Consider the following 23,809-nt stretch of genomic DNA (forward strand, 5'->3'; position numbering starts at 1 on the left):
GATCTCTGCTCACAGCTGCATGTGTTTTGTGTCGTCTTCACCAGGAGCAAGACCTACGACATGCTCCAGTATTACCAGAACCAGATCCCCTACTGAATAACCTCAGCTTGGGTCCTGGGAACCCCACCACAGAGATCACTAGTCGCAGACACACACACACACACACACACACACACACACACACACACACACACACACACACACACACACACACACACACACACACAAATACACACTACAGCCGTCCTGCTCACAGCTCACGGACGATTCTACTCTTCAAGTTTTATTGAAACCCAATTTTATTTGTCTTCTTAGCTAACTTGTGTCTTAGCTCGTTGTTTGGACTTTGTTCAGCCCTCTCTCCTCACCTTCGTCCGTCAGACGTTTCATTAAACAAGTGGGATATTGCTAAATGTTTCAACCGTGACAATTATCCCTATGTATTGAAGAATAACGTCAATACTTTATGTAATAATATACATGTTTTTCCTATATTGGGGATTAAGACCTTTCTCTGTTTACCAATGCCGCAACAAACGGGTAACGATGCATCTTTTTAAACGTGTTTGCTGTCGACGCTTTGGTGTGACCCAGTGGGAACTATGATGGCACAACATCAATGGTTCACAATTGGAGGAGCAATGCTTATAGAACTCACTCGTCATTAACCCTGGTCAATTATTCACTTTAGCTGTATCCACGCGTATGCACTTTATCGTCTTCAGTATTTCATTGAGTTCTTTCCCTTTCTGATCAAAAGCTGTAATTGACAGTTGACCTATAGGACTCAAACAGAGACCAAAACAATCTGAAACTATTGAATTGTTTAAATGTGTGAAGGTGCATTATATGTAAATCAACAAGTATTATTGCATATACTATCATTACTTTATAAGAGTTTCTTGCAGTTCAAATACGCATCTATGCTATCCTAGTTAGTTGTATTAGGTTGTATAAGTCATATAGTGAGAGTTTAGGATGTAAACCAGTACAACACTAGCTTCACCAGTATGAAAATGGTGAGGTCAGACCAGATTCTTGGCTCACATCCGTTACCAAGGACTGTGGTGCTCAAGCCCAGAATATGCTCTGTATTTCAAATCTGCACATTTCAAAACAGACGGTTTTGTTGGAAGAACCTCTCTCCGGTACAGACTGCGTCCGTCTGCCCAACTCGTCTGGGTAAAACCTGGGATTTGAAACATTCCTCTGACCGCTCAGAGTGGAGTGTTTTCCTCATCTTGACTATGCTATGGGATAGTTTAGTTGTACTACTACAGTCATTTGTTTGTGATTATCAACCTATGTTTTTTTGTTTGTTACGTACCCTGATATTGATGAAGATGATGACTATAACCTTAAAGCCATGTACCTTTTTTCTCGATCTAAATAGACTGATAGTTATATTGAGTCAAAATGACCTTATGCAATCTGAGTGTGTAATGATATTTATGTGTTTACAAACAATATGTAAAAAAAATACTGTTTGGTTTTATATGTCTAAATTGGTATATGTGTTGTTAGGAACGCTAGAATATGAGGACCAATGTTTAAAAAGAAAATACGTTTATAAAGTCCTCTGAAGCAATTTGAAGGAGGGTTTGAGGAAACTGCTATTGCTGTAACTCAAGGTGGAACTTCCAGGTTCATTAATGTCGAAATTCCACCGGGATCCATCTGGATTTGGTGATAAGAACCAAGCCAGAATTTGCAACTGATGAGTGAAATCAGTACACGGCTGGAGCAATAACACGTGGAGGACTTGAGCTTTCTAAACCTGGACTGTATCCCCTGCCGTGATCGTGGCTGAGCTGATTTTGTTTTCTATCTGTTATTCAAATACTACCTTTTCAAAATACATTCACTGTCCCTAATGTCTACCACTGGCATATTTTGTCTTGCAAAGATTGACATTATGAAGTCATTATGTGTGTCTGTGTATAATGTGCTTGCACTGTGTGTGTGTGTGTGTGTGTGTGTGTGTGTGTGTGTGTGTGTGTGTGTGTGTGTGTGTGTGTGCGAGCACGCACGCGTGCTCTGTGTCTATGGTGTTCCAGTAAATAAATGACCATTTATCTCTATGTTGTCTGTATCTATGTTGTCTCGAGAGTCTGTCATTCTGTGATTTTTTTAATTTAATGATTTTTTGCGTTTAGAAACTAAATGTGTTTGATGCCATGGCATCAGTAGTTATCATATCAAACTTTACATTCTGCAACATCCTTTAAGCCTTTTCTGTATGATGAAGCTGGGTAAACATTACTCAAACATTACACCAAGCATATATACTGTAAATCTTCATGTTTTAGGGCGTTGCCTTGATGGGGCAATTCAAAAGTAATGATTTCATAATCTGAATAAAATAATTGAAATAAACAGTGCTTGTTGTTATGTATTACATTTTGTGTTTCGGTTTTGAGTCAAGTCCATCGGTCATTCATGCATTTCAAGTACTGAATGGTTTTGATTAAGTATAGGGGGGCAAGGTTCATTTCTTGGATTAATTGATAGTTCCAGTACTCACAACATTTCTGCCACTTGTTTGAGGACGTGAGAACTTTTTCTACCCACTGTGCTATAAATAGCGGTGTCGTTATCTGCGGAAATGTTTTTTTATATGTAAATCCAAGTTTCGATCTCGTCTGTACCGTAATAGGTTTGTACTACTGGACTGCGGCTCGCACCATGTGAGTTTCTACTTACGGTCGCTGGGTGACGTCATCGGGATGGGCAGTTCCTTGGATCCGCCCCCTCTGGGAACCTGTGCGCGGTTTCGCCTCTGAAATGAGGGAACGACAGGGAGGACAACCAAGGAAATAAGGTATGCACTACGCGACTGCTTTTAAAAATACCTAGATTATACTCGTTGAAAGTGCCATGTGGGTTTTTACATGAAGGTAGATGTTGTTGCCCGTCTCCAACTCACCTTTCACAAAATGTTAAGTAGCAAACTTTGTGAGGAAATGTTCGAGTAAAGTTTGGGTTTCGCGGAGCTAACGTCTGGCCGCAGGGCGCAGGTTAACAACAGAGAGGAATAAACAACCACTGTCCGCTGCGGTTGGGGACGATTCTCTAGCTAAATAAACACATTTGACTTAAATTTCGTCTCTAATTGTTCATTTCCATTCTCCCATTTGCCCTAACAGCCAGACTATTGTCTCGACACTCTCTAAGCGAGTTACAGGTTGTAACGTTACCCGAAGCTTCTTTGAAGTTACAGGCATAAAAGTATAAGAAGCCGTGTTATTATGCATCCATTATTATACGACTGAAGGTATCCATCAAAATGTAATGACACTGTCGTGATGGTAATTCAATACCCGTATACCAAAAATGCCCATACGATGAATATTCATAAGGAAGTAAACCAAACGCGTCCAGCACCCACATTGTTTTTGGTGTTTTTCGTTACAGGTGACTCCAGAAAGCACTATTTTCATGCAAGGTTTGCAATCTGATCTGCAAGCCCATGTAAGTCGTGTTGAGTGACTGCGTACGAAAGAGGTATGCAAGCGGAATGTTTTTTTATATTCTATGTCAACAAACCGAAGTTCATTGGAAAAGGGAAAGGGCTTTGTCAAAATGTATTTTTGTGCTACTTCCCAAAGATATTCAAACTGATTTACAATTATAAACACTATTACTATTATTTTAAGTGGCACAAAAATATAGTTTTTACTTTGCATGTTTGGGTGTCGCATGGTTTGACCCTGGATAAAAGTCCTTTCTCTGGTGTATTGATATGGTTAGCGGGTCAGGTCTACATACCCTTCACCCTTGCATGAATATCACTCGGGTGTCGTTGACAACTTGAACTGACATAATCGTGTCTTTTAGGGTAATTGCGGGATGTTGCATGAACGCTAGATTATAATGTTATAGTTCTGATCCCTGCCTCACTGTCATTACACAACTCTGTCCCCAAACCCCTACCTGCCGAATGGTCCACAGCTCAACATGTATACATCAAAGGAACGGATCTAATCACTGTATTACTAATGAGCCTGACTACTACAATTGTAGTAGGCAATCATTACCCACACAAGCACATAAACACAAATCTTCAAAGACCAAACTTAAATGGACAAAAAGGCTCGGCATCACTAAGCAGCCTCTACACTTATACACTTAGTTCAGGGCCTCAGTGTGTGCGTACATATATTTCATATTAGCTTATTGCCATGTATAAATCGATATGTTTTGTCGCTCAGCCTGCATTACCTTTGAACCCCCCTGCTGGTCAGTTCTGGTTAGGACAGCTGCTTCAAAAGCCTTCTCAGCACTTACTCAAGCATGAAGAGCATTTTGAAACATAACAATGTTGCACTCACTGTGCGCGCGGGTGTGTGTGTGTGTGTGTGTGTGTGTGTGTGTGTGCGTGTGCGTGTGCGTGTGTGCGTGTGCGTGTGCGCGCCTGCTCCCTCAGGGCCCATCATCTTCCTCATGTCACATGGTGCAGCCTTCCAACGCCGCGCTGAGCCATCTAGCCAGCCGCACCGGTACGACTCCGTCCCCCGAGACACCCTGCCCCGCTGCTACCCCCCCGGACCCCTGAGGGACCGCCAGACCTCCCCGCCCCTCGCCGCCAGTGCCGACCCCCTCCCCCCGCCGCCCCTGCCCCACCAGCCCGCCGTCGGCCCCCGAGGGGACGACGGCGAGGGCGACCTGGACCCCCCCGACCCGGCCCTGGACATCGACCTCAAACCCGTCCATCGCTTCGTGCCAGACTCCTGGAAGAGCTTCTTCTCGCGGGGCAGCGGCAGCAGCAGGGCCTGGCCCATGTCTGCCCCCGCCTCCTCCTCCTCCTCCTCCTCCAACAACAACAACAACCCGAGCGAGGGCGTGCGCTGCTCGCCGCCCCACTCCCCCGTGCCCGGGTCCTACCGCGACCCGTACGGCGGCTCGGGGGCGGCCAGCAGCTACAACTCGCGCAAGGAGCTCCTGGACGCGCGCGGCTCTCTGTCGGGCCAGACGCACCACACGGGGATGACCTACAGCGAGCGCGTGGAGGAGTACCACCAGCGCTACGCCTACATGAAGTCCTGGGCGGGGCTGCTGAGGATCCTGGGCTGCGTGGAGCTGCTGCTGGGCGCGGCCGTGTTCGCCTGCGTGTGCGCCTACGTGCACAAGGACAACGAGTGGTTCAACATGTTCGGCTACTCCTCGCCCGGGGGGAGCTACGGCACCGGAGCAGGGGGCGTGTACGGCGGCTACGGCGGCTACGGCGGCGGCGGCGGCGGCTACTACACCGGGCCCAAGACCCCCTTTGTGCTGGTGGTGGCGGGGCTGGCCTGGCTGGTGACGGTCATCATGCTGGTGCTGGGGATGACCATGTACTACCGCACCATCCTGCTGGACTCCCACTGGTGGCCGCTGACCGAGTTCACCGTCAACCTGGCGCTGGCCGTCCTCTACATGACCGCAGGTGGGTCGCGCGGGAAACATCATAATCCCAATTATTTTGGTCGATATTGAAATCAGGGTTTTTTTTTTTGTTTGTTTTTTACATTAATGCAGCATTTCTCTCCAGAAAAACATTTTGTAACTGAGAACTTTGAAATTCCCCCTTAAAAAAATACACAAACTGTTCAAATAGAAATAATGCACAAATTTGTATCCAGCTAATTGTTTTTTAGAACATTTAATGAATAAAAGAAATATACTTATACTAAAAAAATATACATATTTTCATTGTTTGGAGATCGTTTGACCCGACAATTGAAATCACGATCAAAATTAGATGAATTGCGCAGCCCTATCGTGCGGTTGACCTTCTTCTTATACTGTTTTATTTTATTGTGTATTAATGTTTACTTAATGGTTTTTATTTTTACAATTGTTCCCTGCCTGTGTAAACAAGCACTGTACATTTCCCTTTGGGTTTGAAGGGTGCTATGTAAATGAACGTCCATGAGTCAGTGGATTTTACCCAATAGGACCTGAGTAGTTCTGAGTGACTCTGGACGAGCACGGCCACTTGTGATGTCACAAACGGATTCATCCCAAAAGGCCTAGTGACGGCTGATCACCCTCAGTTCTGGGGTTAAAACAGGACGCCATGAAGAATCAAGAGCTCCTATGATTCCTTCTGTCCCGCAGCGATCATCTACGTCCGGGACACCACCCGCGGGGGGCTCTGCTCCAACCCGATGTTCAGCAACTCCATCAACGGGGCCTTCTGCCGGACGGAGGCGGGCCAGACGGCCGCCATCATCTTCCTGTTCCTCACCATGCTGCTCTACCTGATCGGCGCCTTGGTCTGTCTGAAGCTGTGGCGCCACGAGGCGGCGCGGCTGTACCGCGAGAAGTACGGCGTCCAGGTGAGACCCCCTCCCTCGTCAGAACATCAGCCAGGGGTCAGGGGCCCGGTTCCCACCGGGGTCCCCCTACTGATGCTCTCAATGTGTGTACTCGCGGTTCACTAACTGACTCATGTCTGTCAGGTGCTGGTCTATCAGTGGACATGGTGCCTAAGTACTATGATATTATATGCAATGAGACTTTTATTTTGCTTGACGACTTGATAGATGCAGGCAGCTGAGGTGGTTGATGCCCATGCCTTGGTAAGCATTCTTTGTATTTTGGTTTTCAGTTAAGGGCAACACAGAAATCCATGAAAAAAAATAATATTTTTAACATTATACTTTAGGACAAAATGTAGTGGCACATCCCTCTACAAAGGTCCAATGTAAACTGATTCTGCCATCCTACCCAGTGGCTACAGCAAATCTATCCAGCACACATCTAGGTGGACACGCACACTTGAGATGTCGAAAAGGTTTCAAAACTGCTTGTAACGGCTAATCACACTCACACCTGGCAGCATAATATGTCACCTTTAACCACATTTCCACACACGACCCATCGCCTAAAAGTCAATAATCTATAGGCAGATCATCACTATAAACCTGGTCACTTCCCTCCCCGAGTGTCATTCATCCTCCAGTCAACACGGTGTGCTGCATTGGGCAGGTTGTTGGTTCATACGGTTGGTCTGCCTCCCCCGTCAGACGGTGCCCCTGTCCGCGACCAAGCCCCAGGTGCAGGTCTCTGAGAGTACCGTGGTGCCCATCCTGGCGGGGCCACGCCAAGGGCCCCCCCAGATCCTGCAGGGGGCCATCCCGTCCGGACACATCCCCAAGCCCGTCATCATGCCCGACTACATCGCGTGAGTACCGGTGCACACACACACACATGTTGTTTATCTGTCCAAAAGGGGCCCTTTACCTTTACCCCCCCCCCGCCCCACCTCTCCGAAATGGAAGTACAAACATGAACATACCATGTTGGTTATACTTGTCTTAAAGGGACCCTATTTCACCACCATGTGTCATGTAATGTTAGCCATTATAGTCATTTCAAAATGTACCCATTTGTGAGATGTGACATGTGACATCACAATCTGTGAGGCTCGACTCTATCAATCTGCAGGCTGAATGGACAGCCCCACTTGTTATGTCACAAGTGGGGTAAAATAGGGCCCCTCTCCTTTATAGTAGAATGTATTCTTGTGTGTATCTTTCTCTGTGCTGTCGGTCACCAAAAGCCAATTGAATTGCAACCTCACGCAAATCCAACTATACGAGCGGTGGATTTGCATTGCAAAGTACTTCGTATATCACACTGAAAGTCCAATGTGTATTGACATGCAATCTAGTTTATAAATAAAAACAATAAAGTAGGGTGTGTCTTATCGTGGCTTGTCTAAGCGATAGGTTGTTTATTTGTCATGTTCGCCTGACACACACACTCACTCTTAACACACACACACACACGCTTGTTTGAACAGTGGCAGCTGTACGCTCCGCATTCAGCTCTGCAGAGTAAACTGAACCTTAGGTAATCTTCGACCAATCACATAAGCGGCCCCTTAAACGACATCACAATCCTGTCCCACATCGTTCGTCCTCCCCCTCTCTGGTGATTGATCAGCGGCCGGGGGTACGTGAGGGTTAAAGCATGTTCATTGGTGGGTTCGTCCTCCCCCTCTCTGGTGATTGGTCAGCGGCCGGGGGTACATGAGGGTTAAAGCGTGTTCATTGGTGGGTTCGTCCTCCCCCTCTCTGGTGATTGGTCAGCGGCCAGGGGTACATGAGGGTTAAAGCGTGTTCATTGGTGGGTTCGTCCTCCCCCTCTCTGGTGATTGGTCAGCGGCCAGGGTACGTGAGGGTTAAAGCGTGTTCATTGGTGGGCCTTACAGGAAGTACCCGACCATCCGTGCAGACGAGGAGCGGGACCAGTACCGCGCCGTGTTCAACGACCAGTACGCCGAGTACAAGGAGCTGCACGCCGAGGTGCAGGCCGCGCTCAAGAGGTTTGACGAGATGGACGCCATGATGCGCACGTTGCCCCAGCAACCCAGCAGCCAGATGGTGATTGGATGCAGCCCGACTCCTTTCCTTTTTCTGCTCTTTTTCAGTTTGTTTGTTTGTTTGTCAATTCTTAAAGAACTAGAATTCCTGTTTAAATTCTATCTTTTTCCAGGAGTTGGATCGCATCAACAGAATTCTTCAGGATTACAAGAAGAAGAAAAATGTATGTTATTTACTTTTTCTTTGATCCTCTTAACTTCTTGATTTAAACCATTTCAACCCAAAGTATTTTGAAGAACTTCTACATGATTATGGGGAAATGGGCTGCTAACATCTTTGTCGTAAAAATCACTTCCTTTTTCCCCACTAAGCACACGACATCTTTATCCTAAAAGGAAACCGTTTCCTAACATCTGGTGGTTTTTACGTTTTGTTTTTTCCCGGGGCCAGGACCCGACGTTCCTGGAGAAGAAGGAGAGGTGCGACTACCTTAAGAACAAACTGGCTCACATCAAGCTGAAGATCCAGGAGTACGACAAGGTCATGGAATGGAACGACGGCTACTAAAACACCACCCAGAGCGTGAACTAGAAGGTGTTTTCAGTACGGACGATCTAAGAGTTCAATTGAAACACTACGGAAAACATGAACTAGAACGTGTTTATAGTTTGGACGGTCTACGACTACAGTTGAAACACTACGCAAAATGTCAACGAGAACGTATTTATAGTTTGGACGGTCTACGACTACAGTTGAAACACTACACAAAACGTCAACGAGAACTTGTTTTTAACAGCTACGTTTGAAACCCCACCCAAATGACAAAAACAACATGCTTTTGATTGGAGGATGTGATCAAAATACCAACCAAGCGTTGAACAGAACTTGTTGGGTGTGTAATTGGTGGTTGCTGTTAAAATACCTGGGAACGGGCTGCCTAAAGATGCCTTTGAACAGGTTTTAAGGGTGTGATGTTTTACTGTAGGCCACAGTGAAAGTGGACCTACCTATCGGAACAAGGACTTTAAAAGGACACGGTTGTAATGTACTTTTTGTGTTGTAATAGTTTTGTTTAAATTGCTGGCTGGCAAGCGTTTTCCTCTTGTCTAATGGTCGGCAGATTGGCGCTGTAGTGCTGTAGACTGCTATTGTTAGCCCAAAGATACGTGACAGAATGTTAAAGATCTGGGCTGTTGCTTCGTGACCTGTGTTAAAGGGACCTGATTCTAACCCCAAATGGGATGTCAGTTAGCAGTTAGCACATCAAAAGTGGTAGTGACCGACTAGATGATTGATAGGTACATCAGCCTATCACTTGCTACAGTCCACTCTGTGGGCGTGTATTTACACACGTGAACACCTGATGAACACCTGATGAGCCACACACCTGGCAAATCAACAGCCCACACAGGCGCAAACGATTGACTCTTTAATGGCTCTTTTTGGACGACAATGGAGGTCTATGGCACTGAGCTTTTGTCATTTGCTATTCAGAGGACGACTGACAAAAATGCAAGCACTGAGATTTTGAGAGTTTTAACTGTTAATACCTAAAATGGTCTGAATATGCTACGATTACAATGCATGCACCACATGGGGACCTATTATTTTGTTATCGTAGCAAGCTTCCCCTCTCATTTCATAAATGATGCTGGAATCCAATGTGAATGTTTTAATTATGCTGTAGAAATTAGAGTGAGAACACTGCAAAGCAAATTAACCAAAGGGGATCCAAGAGACATTCCTGAACCGACTGCTGTGCGACCCTGTAACCCTTAATGCTGCAATTCCTTCGGTTCGTTCCTTAATTTCCCTCATTCCAAGCTCTCCTGGTGTACTAGACAGTTTGGTTGCTTTTGTGGATGACATTAGCATGAAAGATTAAATTTTGATATATTTGTGTGTGTGTGTGTTTACTATGTATTTTGGTTTGTATTTCTCACATGCTTACTTGGTTCTGCCATTTCATGTGATGTCAATGATAGTCCCAATTATTGCTAGAAGTGCTTCTGACTGCCCTGATAATACACTGTTTATTTTGTTCATTTTGCCTTCCATCTGAACCACTGTTTTGACATTACATGAATTTTGGACCTTTTGATCTATTTCCAAATCAAAACAGTTTGCAAACCATTTAAGTGCTTCTTTTGTTTGTTGATGATCAGTTGGAATTAATTGCATTATGTTGTGTACCCTTGGTGAGTGTTGGTGCATTTTGTGTCTCCTAATACAGGCTTATTTATGCACTTTTTGACAGGGATTGTCCTATTAAACTAACAGTTGGACATGACTTATTTACACTTTAAAATCTGCTTCGCCCAAAAGGTTTCAAATGTGTATTTTAAAGTTCAACTCTTTTAAAAAATAAATAATTTTAGAGATGTAGGCTACTATTCTTTTCAAATGATAAAGAACAACATTTTTCTAGGTAGCCTAAATGTGTTTCCTTATTAATCTTTTCTAAAGACAATCAAATGCATGCCATTATATATCGCAATGTCGATTGAAAAGTGTGTGTGTCCCTATGGCATGAGAACGATGAACACATTTTGCCAACTTGAATACTTTAGCAAGAATACAGACTAGGAACCGAAAGTGGACCTCGTCATAGGTATATACAAGGAAGTATTATCCGACATCGGAGAATCAGGAACTTCGTGCTCCCATGAGTTCTTTGGCGATATGTTTGGTATTATAGGGTACATTTATTTTGGATTAAGATAACACAATCGTCTACACTTACACATACACACACACACACACACACACACACACACACACACACAAAAGCCCTGCAAGTAAGTGCTTGTCCTCGGTAATCGGAGAGGTTTCGGCCTACCTGGGAAAGGGGGCGGGGTTAGAGAGCCTACAAGTTGATCAAGGTGTGGCCCCTCCCGATCGCAGGTCAACACTGTTAGGGGACGTCCGTTTGGAGACGGCTTCAGTTCAAAGCTTTCCTATGATCTAATAACGTCCATCGGTGAGTAACTCCACGAGATCTCTCGTCGATTTGTTTGTAAACTCGTGGGTTTGACATGTGTTGATATCGAGTGTCTTCAGAGTTGCGTTATTCTGAATCAACATTGTATAATATGCGCGCTAGGATTACATGAAGCCAGACAAACCGGTGTGATGACATTTGGGGGTTTTGTTTTAAGGATCCCAGACCGATTCTGTTACCAGCGATTTCTCCTTTTCTTGCTATAATCCCCGTTTATAAAAGCATAGGCCTACTATATAACTGATAACACGTAACTCACACCTGTTTGTATTTGTCAATAGATCAGCGTTAATCTTGAAAAATGCACCTGTTGGGCGGTGGCTTCTATTGGCACATTGTTTAAAAAACTACTTTTATATGAAGTTAGACGTTAAAAGATTGATCATTTGAATGCTTGTGATTTTTGATGTTGTTTAACATTATGGGAAAACAGGACTAAACGAGACGCGAGGAGCTCCACAATACCAGGAATGTCCTCCAAGCCAAACGGGAGTCCGCCTCCCTACGAATCAGAAAACGCATAGTAAGTATTCTCCCAGCTTCCTTCTAGCAGGCTTATCTCATCACCTGAAACAACAACCAGCGTAGAAACACCACAAGCCAACCGGCACCACAAAAACAAAGTAATCTTGTGTGTTGTTTCTAGTCCGCCCCCCACTGTCCAGCCAGCCTACTCCTACTACCCCGACGATGAGTTCCAACACTTCTACCGCTGGACCTCCCCCCCAGGGATCATCAAGATCATGTCGGTCATCGTCATTGTTCTGTGCCTGGGCATTTTCGCCTGCGTGGCCTCTACCCTAGCCTGGGACAGCCAGAACGCTATGTCCGGGTTCGGCGGTGGGTACGGCGCTGGCAGCAGCTACAACGGTGGCACCGGCTTTGGCGGCGGCTACGGTGGAAGCAGCTTCAGTGGTGCCGGCGGCGGCTATGGCCCGGGCGGTGGCTACGGCTACGGTGGCATCGGCGGCGGCTACAACGACCCCCGCAAGGGCAAAGGGTTCATGATTGCCATGGCGGCCATCACCTTCATCTTCGGGATGGTGGTGTTCATCATCATCGTCTCGCACCAGAGCCTGTGTCAGTCCAGGAGGTTCTACCTGGCGGTGGTGATCCTGTGCGCCATCCTGGCGTTGCTGATGCTCATCGCGACCATTGTGTACCTGGTGGCGGTGAACCCCATGGCGCAGTCGTCCAGCTCCATGTACGCCATGCAGATCCAGGGGCTGTGCGCCCAGTACCAGCAGCCGGCCACGTCGGGGGCCTTTGTCAACCAGTACCTCTACCACTACTGTGTGGTCGAGCCCCAGGAGGTGAGTGGTGGTCCCAGGATGGGTCTCATGGGTTTTGAATCTCTGTCTCTGTCTTTGTCTCTCTCTCTCTGTCTCTCTCTCTCTGTCTCTCTCTCTCTCTGTCGCTGTCTCTCTGTGTGTGTGTGTGTGTGTGTGTGTGTGTGTGTGTGTGTGTGTGTGTGTGTGCATTTAGGTTTCTCAATACTTTGGGTTTTTATCTTGTTTTAAGGTTTGTTTCTTGTTTTGGGTTCATGGCTTGTTTTGGTTTCTACTTTTTTGAATTTGTTCACCTTTTCGGGGCGTTTGCAGTCATTAACCCTTGGTTTCATTGGTTTTTATTTCCCTGGTTTCATCAGGCGATCGCCATTGTCTGCGGGTTCCTGGTGGTGGCGGCGCTGATCATCATGCTGGTGTTCGCTCTGAAGACCCGCCAGAAGATCCGCGGCTACGGGAAGAGCAACATCCTGTGGAAGAAGATTAAGGTGATGGACGACCTGGCCCCCCCCGGGGACGTGGAGGCCTGGGTGAGCATCACTACGTCCTGTTGCTGACCTTCCCTGTTTAACCTTTTTTTACTATTGTGTCATTTTGTAAATGTTTTAATCCAAAGACACTTAGAAGTGTATTTTAGGTCATGCCATTAAGGAGCAGGTAGTTATTTTGCTCAAGGGTATTGGAGGTCGAAATTAAATTCCTTTTAGCTGATGGTTTAACACCCTCATCGCAAGACTATCCTGTTCTATTAAAGTTCGAAGTGCCTTTAGAAACACCAATAATATATATGAAATATTCTCAGCAGCAGGTACAGAAAGGAGGAAGGCCCCTGTTGGTCTGGAGCTATCTTTTGTTGAGTTGAGAAACTATCTTATATGTTTTTGAGGAGTGACCATGATCATTTGGGAAGCTATTTAGAGTTGTTTTGAGAAGTTAACTTGTTCATTTGAGACGCTAGCTATTGTTATTTTGAGGAGCTAGCGTGTTTGGGGTGGAAACAACAATAGGAGGGAGAACTCCCTGAGTCTGCTTTGGCCTATCTCCAGTTCTTGTTGTCAAATAGTTCCTGGAGCGCATCGCTCCCGGAGCGGTCGGACCGGTTTGGTCGCTGCTGCAGGTAGGTTTGACAGAACGGGGGAGGGGAACCGAGTGTGACACCAGGAACAGAGCTTGGTTTCTGGGTGTGGTGTTAACATGGATTGGGCTTTCATACTCCACGGTTTACAGCTGTTCCTGTAAAACTCAAACTCGAAGTCTCTCAAGGCGATATCAGAGGGTGGATTAGTCATTGTTGATGTTCATTAGTCACATTTGGTTCAGTGTAGTAGATAAAGTCTAATAGAACAGTTCAGTTCAGGTGGATTTGTGAAGGTGTTATTGTTGAACACCTTATCTATCAGTGAAGACCCCCTGTTACCCCCACTATTTTACTTTGTTTGATTGTTTACAGTCAACATCATTTGGGCCTGTGGGGGTAGTTGTATAACTACCCCAAAATGCCATGGGTTGACAATTAAATGTCATATTACCTTTTGTGATGTTAGTGTAATCCTTAACTAATGGCTTTTAGTATATAATAATAATAATAATAATAATAATAATAATAATAATAATAATAATAATAATAATAATAATAATAATAATAATAGTTAGTTAGTTGATATTATTATAACTTGAGTAGTCTCAATCAACGTCTCAATAATAAACATCAACAAAATGATAATTTATTATAATTCACTTTATAATTATTATTATTATTTACTTATAATTATTCCACTGGCTAGCTCTGGTCTTGTTTTGGCCTCCGTTTTGAGCCCCTTGTGCCTCCTGTCTCCCAGGTAAACAACGTGTCCGCTCTCCCATTAGAGGATCCCATGTCTGAGTACCCAATGAAGCCGGCCGGCTCGAGGGAATACCTGGTGGACTCTCGCTCCTACGACAAGCCCCCCAATGACTACAGCTCTGTGTGAGTATGGCTATGGGTGTGTGTTTCTTGTTGCAATAATCTGTAAACGCAGATAAAGTCGCTCTTCTCGAAACGGTTGAAGGCCAAATTCAACTGGAGCCAACAGGTTTGCAGATGCAGATACAGTTTTAACATGTTACAAACTGGTTCAGCTATACTTTTACAATGCTACAGAAAGGCCAGAAAGACAATATTATTAGTATTAACCCTACATTTAACAGGGACTATGATTTAATAAATTATTTGACTTGAGATCTGAGATAATGGACTCAAAGGTGTGTTAACCAATGCATGGGAATCAATAACATTGTTGGCACTGTTTCAACAAGCTGAAACAGAGGGCTGTATTGTCTGTTGGGCTCAGTAAGTTACTCTTGCAGATCATTTACTGAGACAAATAAAGAAGGTTGAAATTTATTTTTAAATAAAGGGAATATCAACAGGAAAGGGGCACAGTTAAATATAATTTATGGGAAGTTTCAGGATTATTATTTTTTTGACCGAAGAAAAACATCTATCATGAGTAATATTTTGTAGTGAAATCATTTGCTGGTTCGTACATACTTCTAATAAAAATGTACTGCCACCCACATAGAAAAAACTGAGTAAATGCTGAATCTGTAGTTCCATTTCCCCTAAACAGTATCAAGAGAGATTTGCTTTCCTAAGAAATGCATATTGTGCTTCACCACATTGCTGACATCATCACTATAGAGCCAGTATAACTTTTAATTTTTTGGTTTCTAAAAAGAAAGAAGGGAAATTATAGTTTGTGTATTATTCCAATAATGATGAAGGTAATGTTATATTACATCAGCATCAATAATACTAGCAGACACTTCTTCTCTCCACAATAAAAAAAAGTGGCAGGATAATGGTACTGGCTAAGGTGTTTGGACTCCCAGCCGAATAGGTACTGGGTTTGATTTCCCTCCAAGTAGTCATCCTTGAGGGAGATTTCTAAGACCTAACCGGCTCCTTCAACCTGCATCTAAGTTCACCCAAAGTGACTTTGGATAAAATAGTCTGCTGAAATAACCAAGTAATTTATATAAATGGTAATTAGAGTAGTCAAATAACTAAAAAGTTAATATTAATGCTCAATAGTTTGTAGAGTAGTCAAATAACTAAGTAGTTAATATAAAGGGTACATAGTAAGTAGAGTAGGGTCAAATACCTAAATGGTTTTATATTAATGCTTCATATTAAGTAGGGTCAATGTTTAGTATCCACAAGGGGGCGTTGATCTGTTTTACAACAGTGGTCACAGTGACCCAGCAATGCACAAAACAAACAAATGATGTTATCCTCGGCAGAAATTGAACGCCTACAATCCATCTGTGCTGTTGTCGACCAAACTGAAACTGAAACTCTCTCCCCTGCCGTCGTTGGTTTTCTCCCCTGCGTCCAGGCCCCGGTTGGACGAGGACTTTCCCGCCAGCAGCAGCGCGGCTCCGTACAGCAGCATCTCCGAGCCGGCCAGCTCCACCGCCAAGCCCAAGAAGAGGCGCCCTCGCCGGGCACGCCAGCCCGACGGACAGACGTACGAGACGGACTACAACTCCTCGGGAGACGAGCTGGACGACGACGACTATGACAGGTAACGGAGAAGTGCAGTGGGGAAGGGGGACCCTCGGCCCAAGAAGGTACGGGGTTCGATCCCCTGCCCCAAAGGCTGTAACCTTGAGCCAGATGCCTAAGCCATCCCTGCTCCACAATGCCAGCGTTTCTGGTTACGGATCCAATATTATTATTGCTATTGTTAAAAGATGATGATGAAGATGATTATTATAATCAATATTGAGATGTATTGTTGCTATTATTATTGTTATTAATCCCCATTTTGTTTAACCTTGATCTTTTCTAAAAACCTTTTTCTTACTCACTTTTAATGTTATATATATATATATATATATATATATATATATATATATATATATATATATATATATATATATATATATATATATATATATATATATATATATATATATATATATATATATATATATATATATATTTTTTTTTTTTACTTTTCCCCCTACAGCGAGTTCCCCCGCATCACCAACGAGGACACTCGCATTGCGTACAAGCAGGAGTTTGACCGCGACCACCAGGAATACAAGGACCTCCAGGCCGAGTTGGACAGCGTCAACAGGCAGCTGTCGGATGTGGACAAGGAGCTGGACGACCTGCAGCCTGGCAGCCCCCAGTTTCTGGTGAGTAATCGATTTTTCCCTTCTTTTTTTCCCCCCCTTCCTGGTTGGGATCTTGGTGAGAGAGAGAGGCAAAGTCTCTCTGTGTGACTACAGACAGTATTTAGGTTGAGATAGACGGGTAATTGACATGTAGCATCGGACAGCATGTTGGAATCGAACCTGCGGTCGCTGCACGTCGCGTTTCCGCGTTGGTTGGGCGCACTAGAGCATCCTTAAGCCGTTTGTAAATCTCTACTTGTGTACCATGTCTGGGTTGTGGGATTCTCTAATACTGTGTCACACGTTGTCTTCACAGGATGCACTGGATGAGTACAACAAGCTGAAGGACTATAAGAAGGTACACAATGGCCACTGTATTCAATAGACATCAGATCAAACTGCAAATTCAAGACTCGTACCAATAGCACCTTTTTCGTAATTGTGTTTATTCTCTCGTGTGAACAGATTTAGGCTTGCTTTATTTGATTTAGTCACACAGTCTGCATATCATCTAATGAATAAGCAACTGTATTTCACAGCAGTAAACTCACCCAAACTGAACATTGGAGAACAATTCATGATTCATTTTCTTCTATGAATTCTAAGCATAATAACATCTAAATATTGGCTGCTTTTAAATATGAATAAGCAATTGTATTTCATAGCTTTATAATCATAATGATTTTCTGCGTTCTCTTTAGTGTGCATTTGTTGGCATGTAAATCTATATAATTATAATATTGTATAGTTATTATTTTCCCCACAAAGTCTGCAATTTATACAGGAATCTCTCAAAAAAAGGAATTTCAAAGCTTGGAAATGCCATGAAATTGCCATTTTTGTGTGTGTATGCTTGTGCATTTCTAAGCACATAATACCTCAATAATAATAGAAATAGCCTCCACTAATTCATTTATTCCCCCCCCCCCCCAGTCTGCAGACTACCAGATGAAGAAGCGGAGGTCTAAATATCTGAAGGGGAAGCTGAACCACATCAAGAAGATGGTGAGCGAATATGACCGTGCCTGAACAGAGCACCTCTCCTCCCTCCACCAGTCCCACCCTTGTGGTGCTCTCCTCCCAGCCAGGAGCCACTCTCTCTGCTGTGCTCTGTCCCTTATGATCTCTAAACTGGGAATCAAAGATCCACGCAGAGTTTTGAGCCAATTTTAAAAAGCCAACGAACAGGAAACTGTTGGCTAAGCTAGATGACTTTTAACTAATGGACGCTCCAGGGAATGTGTCCTCACTATACATGTTGATTTTACTCTTAACTTACTTTATTTTTTTATTTTTTGTGATGATCTTTTAAGATGTGCTCAGCCAGCGTAGAGTGCAAAACATGTAAATATTTGGGAAGCATTTTTTATGTCATTCTATTGTAGTGTCGTCATATGAAATGTTTTTATGGTGCATGGGAAAAGTCAACCGCGGCTCTTAATAGTTTTTAAACTTCTTTTATGATGTGTTATGTCTTTTTTTTAATTATAATAAATAATGAAAGGACATTGTTGTGGACATGTTTTTAAGGTGTTTTGTTTCATCTGCTTAGTAATACTACACTCAAAACACTTTTTCTTTTTGTGGTGGATTGTGGCTTTCCAACATTTTTATTTTATCTCCAAGCGGTGTCTTGTTTGACTTCTAGTTTGGGCACATTCTAGCAGCTGAAGCTGATGTTGGGGAAGTTAATTCTACTAGTTAGAGCAAACCAACACACTAAAGCAGCAGAAGCAAGTTATTTAGCCCAAGGTACGCCCAGCTTTTGTTTTCTAAACTGCTATAATTTCCCATGCTAAAATTGATGGACAACATAATCTAAAAACTTTAAGGTTAAAATGTGAATACTGTTGCATTCATCTCAAGTAGGACCTTGTGTCTGAAGATGCTGGTATGGGTTAAAGATCCATTCAGAATCAATGTACACCAAGCTTTGCCCATACTTCGGAAGTAAAGAGATGGAAAAAGCATCTAAGAACGTAATATAACCAGAACATATCACAGATGGATGTATCAACTACACAGCTACCTACTATGTGATTGGTCAGCCGCTTGGCTACGAAGCCAGGAGGAAAAATAGATCCCGTCCATTAAATCAGCATAAAGGAATAGAAGGAAATAGACTTGAGATTGCAATGGATTTCATAAAAAATCCCTTTCTGATGCTTAATGCACAGCTTGATAACCCTTAATATCATAATTTTAAGAAAATGAAGGATTTCTGTTGTCCATCACTTTAAGTTAAAACATCAACCAAGTTGCATTTCGTCTGGGGGCCTTTGTGGCTGAACATCCAGTCGATATCAAGCTCTGTTTCGTTCTTATTTGACGGAGTACACCCCACTTTCGAGTTCAAACATAAATGGCATTGTTTTTTAGGTTGCTTGTTGCTTATGTATTTCGACTTTGCCAGTATTGCCCGTACTCCCCAAACCAGGAGCAATGTGTAGTTTAGTGAAGGGCCTTTCTGGGGGTCCGGGGTCGGAGGGGCCGAGTCGGTCAGGCCGCTTTGAGCTGCTCACTCTGCATGGAGTGCCTCCTCAACAGGGCCCTCCGGCTCACCTCCTTGGGGTGTCCGGGCGGAGCGCAGGGGACAAACGTCTTGAGGCCCGCTATCTTCTCGCAGGGGGGGTCGTGACCGGCGGTCCGAGCCGCCCTGCCCCCGCCCCCCACCGGGCTGTGGGTGTACTGGGGGTTCAGCTGCAGCGGCGGCAGGCTCCGGGGGGGGTACTGCCCCGAGCCCTGATCCAGTAGGAACGCCCCGGACCCCCGGCGCTCAAACCACGGAACGGCCCTCCTGGCCACCGGGCCCGGCCCCTCCAGAGACTCCCTAGAGGCGGAGGACCCGGAGCCCCCCAGGGTGGAGGAGCGCAAGGTGGCCAGCCGCCGGCACTCGACGGCAGGGGGGGCTCTGGCCCTCTCCTGGGTCTCCTCCAGGCTGGGGGTCTTCAGGGTGAGCTGGGGGTCGGAGGCGTAGTGGTCGGCGCCCAGCTTGCGGCGGTGGATGATGCTGTCCAGGCCGGAGAGCGCCACGCCGGGGGCCTTGCCGCAGGAGGGGGAGACGGCGCCCCCCGGGCCCCCGGCCGGGTGCTGTGGGGTGTGGAGGTTGGGGTGCGAGGCCGAGTGGGGGGAGCTGATGCCCGGTAAGGATATGGTGTGATGTCCTCGTTTGTGGTCGCCCCCCGGCACCAGCGCTTCCTCCCCTGCGCCCTCCTCCCCTCCCCCGGCTTGGCTTCCTCTCTTCTCCTCTGCAGACTTTGGGTTGGACTGGTTCAGGCCGTCCGTCACTATGGCGATGCCGGGACCTCTGGGGGCCCCGAAGCGGTCGTAGCTCACCAGGGGGGTGGGGTAGGTATTTTGGCTGTTGTTGCTGTTGCTGGCTTTCCTCCCGCTCTCCGACCCATCCGGTTTGGGGCGCCCGTGTAAGACCTCCACCTTGGGGGGGCCGCTCTCCCACGGGCGGTTCTCCGGCAACGGTGGGGGGGGTTCTACCACGGCGGGAGGAACCCGCGAGGAACCCGCCGACGCGGGGATCTTGAGCCAGGGTTCAGAGTTCAGCCTCAGGAGGGGCTGCTGTTGCAGGCGGCCGGCCCAGCGCTGCCTCTGCTGCGGCCCCGGCTCCCGGAGCCCCGGCTCCCGGAGCCGCGTCGGGGAGCAGGGGTTGGAGTTCCCGCCGCTGCACGCGAAGCACTGGCTCTCCTTGAAGGAGAACACCTGCTTGTGGGGGCCCGAGGACGACCCGGGCCCCGGGCCCAGCGGGGACATGATGATCTGGATCTCGGAGGGCGAGGCGGGAGCCTGGGAGGCCCCGACGTCGAGCGCGAGGTGGGGCGCCAGGCCGTGGCGGTACTGCCGGGCGCGGGCCCTCCCGTTGGGGACGCTGTCGGTGGTGATGATGATCACCTCCTTGCCCTGGCCCTTGTAGGAGTCCAGCAGCAGCCTCAGGACCTTCTGGTCGCCGGCGGTGACGGCGTACACCAGCGCCGAGGTCCCGCTCTGGTCCTCCAGGCCGAGGTCGGCGCCGCCGGCCAGCAGCAGGGCCACCAGCTCGGGGCCGGCGTGCTCGCGGCAGGCGTGCATCAGGGCGGAGCGGCCGTCCTGGTCCTGGATGTTGGGGTCGGCGCCCCGCTCCAGCAGGTACTTGAGGAGCTTGGCGCGGCTGGCGCTCTGGCCGTCGGCGTGCTGCGTGCGGCACGCCACCATCAGCGGCGTCTGGCCGTGGCGGTCGCTCTCGTTGATGTAGGCTCCGCCCTCTAGGAGCAGCCGGGTGAGGCGCAGGCGTCGCAGGTACACGGCGCGCAGGAGGGGGTGGGCCGAGTCGCCCGCCACGCCCGTCACACACTCTTCTTCATCCATGGCTGGTTCGATACACCCTGGCGGGGGGGGCGGGGGGAGAGGGGGAGGGGGGACGTCACGGTCTGGGAACTGCGGGATTAGAACACGATGCTTAAACCTGCGCTATGTGCGTCATCTCGTTAGCAGCTTCTAGTGGCTGGAGTTGGAGCTACAGTTATAGCTGCATCATTGTCAGACAGACACTTGCTGTCGTCTGGGATTTTTCATAAATAAGGACCAGAATTAAACGATTTATTTCAAACCGTACAGGAATTTAAAAAATAATTAGAGAATAAAACAGGTTTGTTACGACCAAATACTGACGGGTGAACACATATGTTAACCTCTATAAACAGACGGTTTAGCAGATGGGTTGTGAGAATGCTTCTTGGGTAACATGAATACCAATAGGACAACCTCCCATGTATTTATTAACGCAAGAGAAAACACTGGTGTCTGAAACATTGCATTGAACAACAACCTAAAAAAAATAAAATAACATGTTTGCATTTGCATTTTAGTGTCTTCAAATTTTGTATGTGATCACCAGCATGAGCATAGAGAATTCCTTGTTTATGTTTTCTCCTAGAACGACTTATATAAAGGCGAGCACATGCGTTAAAATGCGTCTGTTGGTGACGAACAATACAGCCAAGGTCGTGTTTTACTGTGGCTGCAGCTCAAATATATTTCTGTCAATGTGACAAGACATAGCAACAGCAGCTACAGTACAGTTTAATATGAGAACCCTGTATGTACTCCACCCGCTGTAGTCTTCAACCATGAGTATTAGATATTGGTCTTATCTCCATAGGAACTACAACTCTGACCTCACACTCATTCTAGCCACGCCATCAGCCTCAAACTTCCAAAATGCAACGCCCTGGTTTCGTGACTCACAAAACGAGAGGGGTGGCAAAAGTCATTCTTGGTAATGGAACAGGAAGAACCCTGACAAGATGGCTAGTGACAAATTGCAGATCAGGATTAAGTACACATAATGAACACTGGCATAAACCGTGCTGTAGTGTTAAGATGTCTGATACGAACGTAAAAGTGCCGGATTTAGTCCTCCTGTATTTCTACTGTGAATGTGTGTATGTGTTTGTCTGTGCACATGTGAGCAAGTGCATTGTTGTGTAATTCCTGTATCTGGTTGGTGTGTTTGTGTGCATGTACATGTGTGTGTGTGTGTGTGTGTTTGATTCCTGTACCTGATTGGTGTGTTAGTGTGTGTGTGTGTGTGTGTGTGTATGTGTGTGTCTGTGCGCGCATAAGCCTGTGCATGTCTGATCTGTATCTGGGTGGTGTGTATGCATGTGTGTGTGTGTGTGTGTATATAATTCCTGTATCTGAGTGGTGTGTGTGTGTGTGTGTGTGTGTGTGTGTATTTAATACCTGTATCTGGGTGGTGTGTGTGTGTGTGTGTGTGTATGTGTGTGTGTCTGTGTGTATTTAATACCTGTATCTGGGTGGTGTGTGTGTACGTGCGTGTGTGTGTGTGCGTGTGTGTGTGTGTGTGTGTGTGTGCGTATGTGTGTGTGTGTCTGTCAGTGCATATAATACCTGTATCTGGGTGGTTTGTGTGTGTGTGTAGTGTGTCATGTGTGGGAGTCAGTAGAGGCTCTGTTTGTTAGCTATCCTTGTGACTACAGGCTTTTGTGATACTTAGAGAATTCGGACTGCGTATGTTTCTGTCACGGAAGGCTAGATTACACTCAGGACAGAATCCTCCACAGTTTTTCCACTTTTTTTGTTTTGTAGGCGTTAAGTGTGTGTGTGTGTCGTCCACACAGATATGTGAAATACACTGGCAAGATAATGATTTGGGGTTGCGCAATCCCAGTACAACAAATACGGCGTATGTATATATTATTGTCCTACATTATACAAGACAGTATGGATTTCTTCATGTGTGACGTGGGTTCTGTGTAACGGTCGGTGAAGTGCTAACAGAGTGGCTGTCGGATACAACAGCAGGAACTCTCGTTTATGTAAAGAGGTTGGTCTGACTACTCAGCCCCTAGTTCTGCAGTGTGTGTGAGTGTGCGTGCATGCTTGTGTGTGTGCCTGCATGTGTGTGTATTTGTTTGTGTATGCGCGCATGTGTGTGTACAAGTGTGCATGTGTGTACATGTGCTCAAGTGTGTGCCACAGCTATGCAAAATCAGTGAATCACAGTTTTGATCAGTTATAGAATACCTCTTAACGCGAGCTACTTTCAACTATATATTCTATACTTCTAAGTACGCAATTGATAAGATCATCAACAATCAATACAATACAAATTAATACCTCTGGAGCTTAGTGCCTTCTTAAAATACATTGACCTCAAATCCAAAATTACATCCACAATATTTAATTTACAATATAAGCTTTGAAGAAGCTTCTGTAGAAACAATAGGAAATTGATCTGTCTGTTGTAGTGACAATGAACGCCAAATCCCATTTAAAGACAACACTCAAAGATGTCATCCTTTTGTCAGAGATGAGTGAAGACAAAAGGCTCACATGCATGGTACATACCACTCCTGGCTGGGGAACGCTCCTCTTCTGCTCTAGATTGTTCAGTAGCAGTATGACCAGTACATCTCTCTCTCTCTCTCTCTCACTCTCTCTCTCTCTCTCTCTCTCTCTCTCTCTCCTCCCTATTGCTCAGTCCCTATGCCGCTTTTTTAAACTGTGATTTCTTTCACGAATGAGATTAAAGA

General features: G+C 45.9%; 4 protein-coding genes across 5 annotated transcripts in view; 3 read left to right on the top strand and 1 right to left on the bottom strand.

The window, feature by feature from the left end:
- pi4kaa (phosphatidylinositol 4-kinase, catalytic, alpha a) overlaps positions 1-2,161 on the top strand; it is a 34,137-nt gene extending 31,976 nt beyond the window's left edge. Inside the window, exon 54 of the mRNA XM_079755681.1 lies at positions 45-2,161. Within this exon, the coding sequence (XP_079611807.1) occupies positions 45-96 (52 nt within the window). The 3' untranslated portion in view covers positions 97-2,161. The remainder of the gene's footprint in view (positions 1-44) is intronic.
- A 613-nt stretch (positions 2,162-2,774) lies between these two features.
- Positions 2,775-10,693, top strand: marveld2a (MARVEL domain containing 2a). Of its 2 annotated transcripts, none has more exons than XM_079756249.1 (9): positions 2,775-2,821; positions 3,415-3,471; positions 4,427-5,425; positions 6,100-6,320; positions 6,528-6,563; positions 7,011-7,168; positions 8,201-8,372; positions 8,485-8,535; positions 8,763-10,693. In XM_079756249.1, exons 3-9 carry the CDS (start codon positions 4,444-4,446, stop codon positions 8,877-8,879), a joined length of 1,737 nt encoding a protein of 578 aa, XP_079612375.1. In that variant the 5' UTR covers positions 2,775-2,821; positions 3,415-3,471; positions 4,427-4,443; the 3' UTR covers positions 8,880-10,693. The 2 variants fall into 2 exon arrangements, with proteins under 2 accessions (XP_079612375.1, XP_079612374.1); XM_079756248.1 differs by having other exon boundaries at positions 2,780-2,821; positions 3,415-3,504.
- Positions 10,694-11,134: 441 nt separating this feature from the next.
- Positions 11,135-18,271, top strand: oclna (occludin a). Its single transcript, XM_079756214.1, has 9 exons — positions 11,135-11,292; positions 11,747-11,836; positions 11,960-12,626; positions 12,962-13,129; positions 14,438-14,565; positions 15,977-16,165; positions 16,613-16,784; positions 17,080-17,121; positions 17,697-18,271. Exons 2-9 carry the CDS (start codon positions 11,784-11,786, stop codon positions 17,790-17,792), a joined length of 1,515 nt encoding a protein of 504 aa, XP_079612340.1. The 5' UTR covers positions 11,135-11,292; positions 11,747-11,783; the 3' UTR covers positions 17,793-18,271.
- Positions 18,272-19,262: 991 nt separating this feature from the next.
- On the bottom strand, positions 19,263-21,119 carry ankrd34ba (ankyrin repeat domain 34Ba; the record flags this gene model as incomplete). The annotated part of the gene is made up of 1 exon (XM_079755914.1): positions 19,263-21,119. One exon carries the CDS (start codon positions 21,117-21,119, stop codon positions 19,263-19,265), a length of 1,857 nt encoding a protein of 618 aa, XP_079612040.1.
- Positions 21,120-23,809: the final 2,690 nt, after the last annotated feature.

This window comes from Pollachius pollachius (genome assembly GCF_949987615.1).
Source record: "Pollachius pollachius genome assembly, chromosome: 18".
In the NCBI taxonomy this organism is placed as follows: Eukaryota; Metazoa; Chordata; class Actinopteri; order Gadiformes; family Gadidae; genus Pollachius; species Pollachius pollachius.

Coding starts and splice junctions, on each gene's coding strand:
- marveld2a (XM_079756249.1), top strand. CDS start 4,444: ATGTCACATGGTGCAGCCTTCCAACGCCGCGCTGAGCCATCTAGCCAG. Junction 6,564..7,010: donor TGGTTGATGCCCATGCCTTG/GTAAGCATTCTT, acceptor CTCCCCCGTCAG/ACGGTGCCCCTGTCCGCGAC. Junction 8,536..8,762: donor ATTACAAGAAGAAGAAAAAT/GTATGTTATTTA, acceptor TCCCGGGGCCAG/GACCCGACGTTCCTGGAGAA.
- oclna (XM_079756214.1), top strand. CDS start 11,784: ATGTCCTCCAAGCCAAACGGGAGTCCGCCTCCCTACGAATCAGAAAAC. Junction 14,566..15,976: donor CCCAATGACTACAGCTCTGT/GTGAGTATGGCT, acceptor CCCTGCGTCCAG/GCCCCGGTTGGACGAGGACT. Junction 16,785..17,079: donor CTGGCAGCCCCCAGTTTCTG/GTGAGTAATCGA, acceptor TTGTCTTCACAG/GATGCACTGGATGAGTACAA.